General features: G+C 44.6%; 1 protein-coding gene across 1 annotated transcript in view; it reads left to right on the top strand.

Moving 5' to 3' along the window:
• Positions 1-630: 630 nt before the first annotated feature.
• Positions 631-11,057, top strand: part of KLF13 (KLF transcription factor 13) — a 50,853-nt gene continuing 40,426 nt past the window's right edge. Inside the window, exon 1 of the mRNA XM_006265869.4 lies at positions 631-1,730. Within this exon, the coding sequence (XP_006265931.1) occupies positions 1,184-1,730 (547 nt within the window). The 5' untranslated portion in view covers positions 631-1,183. The remainder of the gene's footprint in view (positions 1,731-11,057) is intronic.

The raw sequence follows: 11,057 nt of genomic DNA, 5'->3' as shown, positions 1-11,057 counted from the left end.
AAATAATTTGAAGACACACTGGTGCTACAGTGTATGCATCTTTAGACTTCAAGCTCAGTGCTCTGCTGTAAGAACTGTCGGTTTTTAGCTCCATGCTGAGATTCTGTAAAAACTTCCCTGTTCTATGCTGCTTCTATTGGTTCTGACTTAGCATGGCTTTTAATCTTTCAAAGACAGAGCTCAATGCCTACTAAACCACCTTTACTAGGAAGCTGTTTAAATATATCATGCTCTGCAGTTGCTAAAGAAGGGCAGAGGGAATAATACTTGAAAACAATGTGATGGTTAATCATTGCACAGTCCTGAGAACTAAAGTTCATGGAGTGTAAGAGGCAGCATGGCGTGTGTGGGTTCTGTTTGCCAGCACATTGCTCTTCTGTAGCACATGAAACACACCCACAAACAGTAGGCTTGTTTCTGAAAGGATTTCAGGGAAATAAACCAAAGATTATCTTGAATTTCTACCTCCTGCTGCGTCATGCAAGAACACTTATCTCATTGGCTCCTCAAAATTTGCAAATGTGGAAGTTTCTATATGTCCACTCTGATAGGCCATGGAACATCTTCACTAAGCCAATCACATTCTTTCTTTCATTTGCCTGCTCTTATTTCCTTGCTGACTCCAAGCTCACGGCCACATCTCCATGCCTGCACGTTGCAGCTCTCTAGCTGTCTCTCTCTGTGCGTCTCAGTGCAGCAGCAGCTGAAGTCTATGTTCATTGCTAACCTGATCAGCCCAGGATGTGGCTTCTCGTTGACGTCACGCCCAGATGTTTTCCCAGGCCACGCCCCTACGGGGGTCTGAAACACTCAGAGGAGCAATAACGGGGAAAGCTTATTCTACTGTCACAATGCAATGGAAGGGCTAGAGAAACTGCATTTTTGTTATTTTATGGCTTTCTAGAAAATCAGCATCAATTCCGACTTCAAGCAACAAACTGCCAGTGTTAGGATTTTCTTTTTTATCCCCCTTTACTGGACTTTAAATGACTTTAGGGACAAGCCGGGTGTGATCTTCATGAACAAAGTGCATTTATGATAGCTGCTAAATCAACCCTCACTTCTGCAAAGAGATTCTAAGTTATAGGAGAGGAAAAGGCTGTTTGTATTTTTTTTTTTTAAGAGAAAGAGTATTTCTCTCTCTCTCTCTCTCTTTTTTTTTCTTTTTTTACACACATGAAAAATGGCAACAGCAGCATATGTGGATCACTTTGCAGCCGAGTGCCTTGTTTCTATGTCCAGTCGTGCTATCATCCATAGCCCCAGAGGGGAACCAGACCCTCGACCTGATGCAGCAGTACCTCTTCCACTTCCCTCGAACGGAGAAGAAAAGTGGGAAGCAAAAGAGACTGGGAAAGACAATGGATCATCGCTTTTTGTGGTGGCCAGGATTTTAGCCGATCTAAACCAGCACGTCCCAAACTCTCCTGCCCTTCGGATGGAAAAAACGGAGAGTGTTGATAAAAGAGAAAAAATAAGCCTTGCTCTTTCTCCTGAGGAGTTTGGGGAGGAAAGCGTCTTCGCAGCCGGCAAGCGTGGAGGAGGAAAAGCAGCCACACCTACTAGCCTGGCTGCAGTAAGTGAGCCAAGCCCCAAACAAAGGAACAGACGGGGGAGAAGCCGGGCTGACCCCGAGTCACCCCAGAAAAAGCACAAATGCTACTACGTGGGTTGCGAAAAAGTTTATGGCAAATCTTCCCATCTCAAAGCTCATCTAAGGACCCACACAGGTTAGTTCCTAGCCAGCCAAAGGTTTATTCATTACAGCTTTGTAATAAATAAAAGACCCTTCCCCCGCTTCCCCCCCCCAAAAAAAAGAAAAGAAAAAAGAAACCCAAACAAACAAAAAAACAACCCTTGTATTTGGCCAGGAATTTGATTTAGTCTTTCAGAACTGAAGCTCAGAACAAGACATTGGGGAATAATGATCATAATCATATTTGTAAAGGTAACATTATTATTCCTTTCAATGCTGTAAAGTCCTCCAGGATGGGATGCTGCCTGTATGTTTAGTAGTGACCCCTCAAGATCTGTAATCATAACCTGCCAGCCACTTCTTGCCCAGTGACTAACTCCCCTCTCCACTGCTGCTTACTCCTGCATCTTTCTTGCCCATTGCTCCCAACACTCTGCTTTTGGCACTACCTTGAAATCGACAGGTCCCTACTGCCTATGAAAACTCTAATATCCATATATATCACTTTTAAATTAAACCATTTAGAGGCACTTGAGTGAGTTTGTTCTCTTTCTTTCTATGCGGGAGACACTTGAATTTGGAGTGACCCAGAAAGGGAATGGGGAAAGCTGAGAGAAAGTCAGAGGGAACTTTAATCATAAAAAGAGTAGAGGGAGAGGGCGCACAGAACAAACTCCAAGGGGCCATTGCAGCTGGGCCAAATCTAACTTACAAGCGTACGTTTGTTTGTAAACACAAACCACGGGCTAATTTTGATTAGTGTCTGTGAGGCTTTATTTTCTGTTAGCCTTCACATAACCATGGTTATTTTATCCAATGAGCTGTTCACAAGAGCAAAAGCCTTGCAAGCACTCATGCAAAAGCATTTGCACATATACCTGTGCCTGAAGTGCTAACATGGCCATCTTGAAATGAACTGACCCAGTGACCTACCAGCCCTGTTCCTGTTGAAAACAGTTTCAGCCACAAGGTCAGAGGCCCTACAACCTTTAGATAACCAATTCCTCCTCAAAGTGCTCACTGCAAGACAGAGATCAGACCTGTGTGCGCCCATTTAAGCCATTCCCCAAGTCAGTTCAAACAGATTTGGAAGAATCCAAGCCCATTCACAAATAAGTCATGTAAGGAAAAGATAAAGAGCTAAATGCTTTCCGCAAATTACAGCCCTGAATAGCTCTAGTTTTGAGGCAGACAGCCTTGGCCACACCCAGAGTTCCCATTTAATATAACCCAGCTTTCCCCGCTAGGATGTCAGATGAGATGAGATGAAAGGCCTTCTGGCTTTTGGGTGTGTTTTGCTTGTTGGGGGAGGAAGGTGCTGCTGGGTGGTAAACTGGCTGCAGGTAAGAGGGGGAATATTCCCGGTGCGGAAGGGATGGCATACACCTGGCACCCCAGCTGCCTGCCTTGCTTTGCATTGTGCCTTGCAGCAGATTTTGCTCCCTTAATGGGTGCAAAAAGGGTTTTGCTGCTTGATTTAAGAGAAGAATCTCTATTAACCCTCACTCTTCATTCCCTTATGCTTGGCCTTTGCTTTCCTTTTAAACACAAAATACTGCAAGGTCCCTGAGGTCACAAGGCAGCTTAGAAACCAAGAAAGGGAGAAGAGGAACTCCGGTCTCTCTGATGAGGAGAGCAGGGCTTGGCTGTGCCTGCCCTCTGGGGAGAGGGAGGGCAGGGAGGGGGTGGAGGACGTCATTCGGGGCGGGCTGGAGAGCTGGAGTCATTCAGGGACGCTGGCTTTGCTCCAGATTCCCTGCATATATATATTTTTTTACTTTCCTCTTCATTTACTTTTTTCAGCACTGTAAGGTTTAATTTGCTATTGCCATAGCAAGTGTCACTGCAAGAGAGAGAACATGCGTGTGTGCAAATTAGAGCAAAAGAAGGGAAGAGTAGTTTGGAACTGGGAGTGGCAGGACCCCGAGGGACTAAAGCTTCTTTGTTTAAAGCTTCCCACACAGACAGAAGAGACATGAGAAAACAGACCTGCCAAGTTCCCTTCGCTGGCCGCAGGACAGACCTGACTGTTTCCTTCTCTATTTGGAGTTAGTTTTGGACAGGATTAATGCCTCTCACTTTTTAAATACAGAATTTTCAATTAAGACATTGAAAATCCACGTTTACAAAAAATGAAATACATATCGCAACAGGCCCAAAATAGCTGGGTTAGGCCAGAAGCTCAGCATGTAGAACTGACAGCCATTGCCAAGGAAGGTGAACATTTATTTTCATAGTAGGTGAGTTATAACAGGGAGCTCAGACCTCCTATATTTTCTGGTTTACCATACCACAGTTTACCTATTTGTCAAAGAGGTAAGGCAATGCTTACTTATCTTATCAGGGTGTTGGAATTACTTTGGGAGAACCTCTCATGGAAGGTGCTCTAAACCATTTTCTCAGTAACCCCCACAGCTGCTCACCAAAAAATGTGATCACAGTTTTTCGAATGACTAGAGTCTCTCGCATGTTGGATAAAACTGGAAGAGCTTGTATTCATGTGCAAGCTGAAAGTTAAGAATAGCACTTCAGGCTACAAGTGGGATGTCAGCGATTGTGACAACGTGTATGTGTACAGTACAGCTTGTAACTTGCTTGAGAAACGTGTTTGTCACAGCCTGCTACTGTACTCATAAATCAAAGGATTCTCTCTACATCCAAAACACGTGGGGGAAGGGTGACTAGATTGCTGAGGTTATATGTTATGGGCAAGGAGATGCAGAACCTTTCGAATGGTAGTGGTTCAAATCCAGCCCAGATCAGTAATGATTGAAAGCTGGTATTACCCAATGGCCATTTGTTGCCCTGCAGGAAATACTCTTTGGTGGTCTCTGGGCAGTTTCTAGTGGACAAATGTCCAGAACAAGAACTCACCACAACTGCTACTAATTAACACTTGTATTCTGAGTAGGGAGAACAAGAACTTTCACCCTCAGGTCTTGTTTGCCATGGAGAAGTTCAGAAACAACATTCCCACTAGTGCTTTACTCAGTCTAGCTATACCGTTATTAGTGCTGCCAGGCACCTGACAGTAGCAAAACCTTTTATGCCTTCTGGCACTTCTACCACAATGTCAATTAACCTATCTCATGCCTGTGGATGCCACATGACCAAGAGACTCTAGGGTTAGGCCAAAAATATTGTTTGCTTAAATATTTGCCATTCTGCTGACTCCCTGCCCCCACACACTTTGTTTTATGTTTAATCTTTCCACCCACTTCTAGCTGGATGCCATGGAGTTTTATATAATCACAGGCCATAGAGTCCTGAAGTCTTAATGTGGACTAGGAGGTTATATTTAGTGTAGGAGTCTATATTTTGAAGTCCAAATTCCATGCCACATGGAATCCCACAGACTTCAAAAGCTGTGCAATGATTCACACAGATGTGTAAGTGTCTGACCTCAGTCACTGTGATCCCCTCAACACAAAAACCTACCAAATACTCCTGTTTGGCTTTTTAAAGATGTTACCTCCCTAAACCCCAGAAAATTCTAATACAGAGGTTTTATGCAGACAAAGGGAGTTTACCTGGCTGAGTTTCTTGGTCATTCTTCTTTAAGGCTAGGTACAGTTAGTCAAAAAGCCCAAGGCTGAATTGATTCAGTCTTTGCAAGTTAGTCTGTTTGGCAATCGTTGATCCTTCTGGATCGTGGTGTATGCATGAGAAGTCACCCAGGCCTTTGATGCATATGCCTAGGCAGGAGTTGTTTTTGGAGGAGTGGAAGCTGTCTAGACCTTCCATTCCCACTTTAGGTGACTGAGACAGAATCCAAACACCAGACTGGGTCTAGATGTTTGGTGCCTCCATGGCTGTACAAGCATCTGGGAATTGTATTTTGTGGCTTTTGTAGTATTTTGTAGCTGGGAAAAGCATTTTGTATAGGCATCTGGGAATTGAACCTGGGTCTCATGTGTAGCAGACAAGGATTCTACCACTGAACCACAAGGAACAACTCAGGTTAGTCTAAGATGTACAGATTAAATTTAAACAGAAGTGAACAGACATTTACCTTTGATTCAAAAAATGCAGCCACATGCCCGGCCAGAAGCCAGGGTGGGGGGTGCTAGAGCACAGCTCTTTAGCTGTGCGTTCACTTTCTCTTCCTCCTACCCCTGAGGTCTCTGGGATTTGCAGTGCACAATTAAAGCAGCAGGACTCTGCAGGGTTGCTTATCAGTTCCTCTTCCTGCTTCCAGGTGCCTCTGGGATTTGTAGTCCACAGTTGCAGCCAGCAGAAAGTTTGAGCAGGGGAAGGAGTGTTTAACGCCCCCTCTCTGGCCCCAAACCCCAGCCAGGGTTTGCCTGGGGTGGGGGCAATCCCTCACTGCTGTAGACTGGGCTGCATCCCCAGCTGGGTTTGCCCTTCCCTCCTCTCCCCCCACCCCACCCCCTTGTCAGCCAGCCCTCACTGTTCTGGCTTGAAAGCAGAAGACCAGGGCCAACACAGCACATCAGAGCATAGCCCAGCTTAGAGCTGGAAAGCATGCTGGGGGACTCTGATTTAACTTGAAGGGTTCTAGGACAGAAGTTTCATAAGCCAGTTTGACCTAAATCAGTTCAGTCTGACACTACATTCAACCAAGTTTAGCTTAAACCAGTTTCAGCCATTTTGAAACTGGTTTATGTGCACTGAACTTCTGTTCAGTTATAGGTTTAAACCAGTTTCTGATCACTTAAACTGGTTTATGTGTACCTTCTGTCCCTAGGCTAACAGAGGAAGGTCTTAAATGCAGTGCTTTGAGAACTGGTGTTGAGCATTGAAACCCACTGGAGTCTAGGGCCTTTTCTATGCTGCCACCATGAAGCTACTCAGCATGCACCAAATCCCAGAAAGCTGGGAGTGGCCCTCTCAGATGTTCTGTCTGGTACACATGCAAAACTGGGAGAAACAGGCCCGGCGTGCTTCACAGCAGCACTCCTGGGCATGGCATCTAGGCAATGTAGACAAGCTCTAGGGTTCCATAAGAAACCAGTTTGCCTCTCTTGCATGAAGGGAGCTAATCTGGCTTTCTCTCAGCTGTCTGGCCTCTTGCTGTTCCCTGGCAGCATTGCTCCTTTTCAAGGGGTGTTGCTATTATCCTTCTGTCAAATCAGCATCTTACCACCACTCCAACAGGTGGGAAGTTAGTGTGAAATCCATCCTACTCCCATATGCAGTGTAAAAGGAGAACAGCCTTTCAGACATCAAATATTTACACATTTACCTGAGCATGTTGATATAAGGTAGGGATATAGAGCTACCTAGAGCTGATCTGGAGTATTGCTGTGATAATGCTGGGTCACAGATTGCATGGTCAGCCAGTCTGTTTTATTACAAAGTTCTGCAGTGGAATTGTAAAATCACCAACACAAAGATTTAAAAAGTCACGCTGCAGGTGAAATGCATAATGTTCCCTGTTACATTCTCCTTAGGAGCCCAAGTATTGGGTCAGCTCTGGAGCTGCTCCACACTGCTCTGATGGTAGAAAACAGCCCTAAACTTGTTTTGGTTGGCCTTTTGATGACTATCCCTCTGTGTAGCAATCTTTGGGTTGCCTCTGTAGCAGTGTATTTGCTACCTCCATTCCTGGCCACCAGAAAAATGACATTTCAGTCAGAAAATGAATGTGACCAGAGTTCTCCTGAGCCACAATGATCCCCAGCCCATAGAGTGGTTGAGTTTCTACCTCTTTCTTTCTGACCTTATGCAGCTACATGAAAGTTCAAGCAGTCTTGGAGCTCAGTTTCCACCCAACTTCAGGAATAGCAAAGCATAAAAGTGACTTAAAACCAACTTGGACTCCCTTTGACTAGCTAGAGGCTCTAATTCACAGATCATATCTGGATGGAAAAGGCCATGTTATTTGGTGTCTACTATCCGTATAACCTAATGAGTACATATGAAGCATCTGCATTTACACAGGCAAAAAAGGTTATTTGACTTTCATTTCTTTTCACTTATTTGCATACCTTCATTTACATGGTGTCCTTATGAAGTAGGCTGTTTCATTCACCCTCCGTTCTAAAAAAACAGGACTTGTCTGGCTTGTAATATTTCTTTAGTGCTATGTACATCTGTGCAAGTTAATGAATACATTGGTCTATCTTTAAAAAAAAAAAAAATTAACTGACTACAAAGGAGACAGACTACAAAGGAGTTTAATGACAGCATGGAGGTTAAATTGGACAAACTGAGTGAACTACTTATACTGTTATCCCCTAAAGCCTGAAAAAATCAGAGGGTTTCTATATAACACAGGTTCTAAGGCTCAGCAAAATTGAAGGATTTTTTTTTTTTTTTAATCATTTAGGTAAATTTGCTCTAGGTCCCCCAGTAAGTTGGTTTTGTTTTGCACAATCAATTTGGAACACTGGGGGCGAGACCCTGGCTCCAACGAAGTCAGTAAGAGCTTTGCCACCGAGTACAGCGGAGCCAAAATTTCACCCCACAGCTGCTTAAGCTTACTGAAGAGAAGTGTTCCTTAAGAAATGAAGAGAAGCATATCTTGCACTAGAGTTACTGTCAGGCACCAGAAAAAAAATGTTCCCATTTGGCTAAAGGCTGCAGAAAACATTCAGCCTAGGTCTCTTCTAGCTTGTGTGTACAAGAACCTAGGCAACAACCTGGGTAGAAGATCTGTCCACGAGAAGTTGCCATTGCAGAAAATTGCCATAATTCACCCTGTGCCTGCCAGGAGAGTAGGAGTGGAAGGGGCCAGTGCTTTTTCACAAAAGGGTACTGCTAAATGGGAACAAGGAAGGGCTCTGATGCAGAGGAAGCATAGATCAACAGATCTCCAACATACCTTCATTAGCTGGGCCCCAGAGGACTCCAGGAGAGATTGGGAAGCTGTTTCTGATTAGGACTTTGAAGGAGGAATTGTACTTGCAGTCTGATTCTGTGTCTGCCTAGAACATCCCTAACCTTGGATCCTACATAAGCAGCATTGGGATGCAAAAATTAGGTAGAGAAGTGCCTAAGTTTCCTGACAGGTCTGACCTGAGAAGCATGCTCAGGGCATACCTGTGCATCCCCTGGAACTGGGCCCCTCACAAAATTCAGTTATAGCTACCTTTCTTTTTAAAAATATGGTTGAAAGAGCTGATCATGGTGGTAATGGTCACTTTTTATACCACAGCTTGCTGGCTACAAAGCTTATGCGCAAAGTGAGAGACCTACATTTCATTCCATCCTTAAAACCCACTCTGTAGCTGAAGGTATTGTTTCTGTTCCCAGCATTGCTTCTGTTTGCTTTCTAATGATGGTTTAATGAAAAATGCATAAACAGTCCTGAATGGCTGGAACTATCCCACCTTTAAGTGCCCTAACCCCTAGGGACAGACATTACACATAAACTGGTTTAAGTGATCAGAACCTGATTTAAACCTGTAACAGAACAGATGTTCAGTGCACATAAACCAGTTTGAAAATGGCTGAAACTGGTTTGAATGCAGTATCAGACTTAACTGACTTGGGTCAAACTGGCTTATGAAACTTGTCTTAGAACCTTTCCTGGTTCAAGTTAAATCAGAGTCCCCTAGCATCCCAGCATGCTCTCTGGGCTGAGTGGGACTCTCTGCTCCACAGCAGAGCTGACTCTTCCCCTCTGCTCCCCGGCTGGAGCTCCGGCAGAGGCTGCTTCCCCTTCCCTCCCTTTCCCCCCCCCCCCAAACACTCCCTGCTATGGAATTCCCCCCTTCCCTCTGCCTTGCTGAGAGGTGTCTGTATATTAGCTAGAGGACCACATGCTGGCTACGGTCTGTGCTGTGGCAGATGGAACAAAGGCAGAATCAACAGGTAGTTCGTAACGTTCCTGTGTTGTTTTCTTAGTGAGGTGATATATACCGAGTTAGGGGTGATAAAAACTGTTATCAACTCCCTGCTGGGCTGGTCATGAGGTGGGGGGGGGGAGACCCCCTCCATAATCAGAATGTCCTGCTGGGGTCTGGCCACACCCCCCTCACCTCAGCACCATGGCTAGGAAGGGAGGGCTGCTTTAGTGCCCCCCAGCTTCTAGCTTGAGCCACTGCAGGCATGTGTCTGCATGTCTGGGATATCTGTACAGTTACAAACCGATTTAGCCTAGCCAGGTTAGACTAACCTGCAAAGATTGAATCAATTCAGGCTCAGGATTTTTGAATGTTTGTCCCTAGCCCAAGACCACAAAATTGTGTTACTCCTCCTCTGTTTTCTCTTTCTGGTGCCATTACTATTGCATTTCTTTCTTCAGGGTGGCAGAGGAAGGTGGGAGAGAACCCTAGTATCCAGTGTAGTGTTTAGCCTGGCTGTTAGGGCTCACTGCCTTGGGAGATGAGAAGTGTTGGTTTGAATCTCTTCAGACTAAGAAGGGCCAAGAACCTGGGTGTCCCCCTTCCTGGGCCCTTATTGTACAGAAGTTGGATGCCTCTTCCTCTCTAACAGTGGCAGTCTCTTAATAGAAGGCAGTGGGCCCTGCACAGTTCTTTCAAAGAACTATGTTAACCACCTACCCTCAGAAAAGGATTCTGGTCTCTGGCTGCTCCATAAAGGAAGGTATCTGTCTTCAGTCCTAACTCAGGAGCTGAAGTTCTGGAGAGGCACACCTTGTCCTTAGCATTTCCTTCTGCCTACCTTCAGGCAGCTCCTTGCCCCAGCGTATGAGTTTTTGAATCACTCTTCTGAGGCTCCCCTCTTTCCACATACTCTGTAGAGAATCTAGGCAACTAGCTTTGGGTTTTGATTTCCACTGTAAGGGTTGGGGTCCTAAAATTTGTGTTTGTAGTACTTAGGTACATAAGTCCTCTCTTCTAGTGTTTGTGTTTCTTCCTATGGAGGAAAATACCAAAGTTGTCCCTTTCTTGCTATACATATACTGTCAAATTTAATCCAAAGTTTCTGAACTATGACAGCCATGACTTTCTCAAAGAAAAGTAAAGTTTTAAAACTCATGTACTAAAAGCAAGCTAAAGTTAGAGTGCAGGGAAAACAAAGGTACTCCCCTCTGGACTGAGGAGTGAATAATAAATTTAGCTGAATTCAGCTGCAATCCATTAGGATTAAATCAACTGCACTGAGGAGCTGATGGGTTAACAAGGTTCTTCACCTCAACACTACTAACCTCTAAAGACACCTAAATTGCCTGATCCTCACATGGCTTTTCAGCTAAGCACTTTTTCCTTGGACCAGATCCTGAAGTCTTTACTAAAATTTTATTCAGGCAAAACTCTTCCTGGCCTGGAATATGCCCCCTTGTCTATAGCAACTATATAATTAGGATATTCTAAAAAAGCTTAAAACATGAGTTTGCATTTGTTGATCACATACAACCTACTCTATATGGAGCAGATGTGTTTAAAAAAAATCCCAGACACCTCCATCTGCACTTGCATTGGCACTCGCA

This window comes from Alligator mississippiensis, chromosome 11, assembly GCF_030867095.1.
Source record: "Alligator mississippiensis isolate rAllMis1 chromosome 11, rAllMis1, whole genome shotgun sequence".
In the NCBI taxonomy this organism is placed as follows: Eukaryota; Metazoa; Chordata; order Crocodylia; family Alligatoridae; genus Alligator; species Alligator mississippiensis.
Note: the sequence above shows the minus strand (reverse complement) of the source record. Positions and strands in the feature narration are given on the sequence as shown.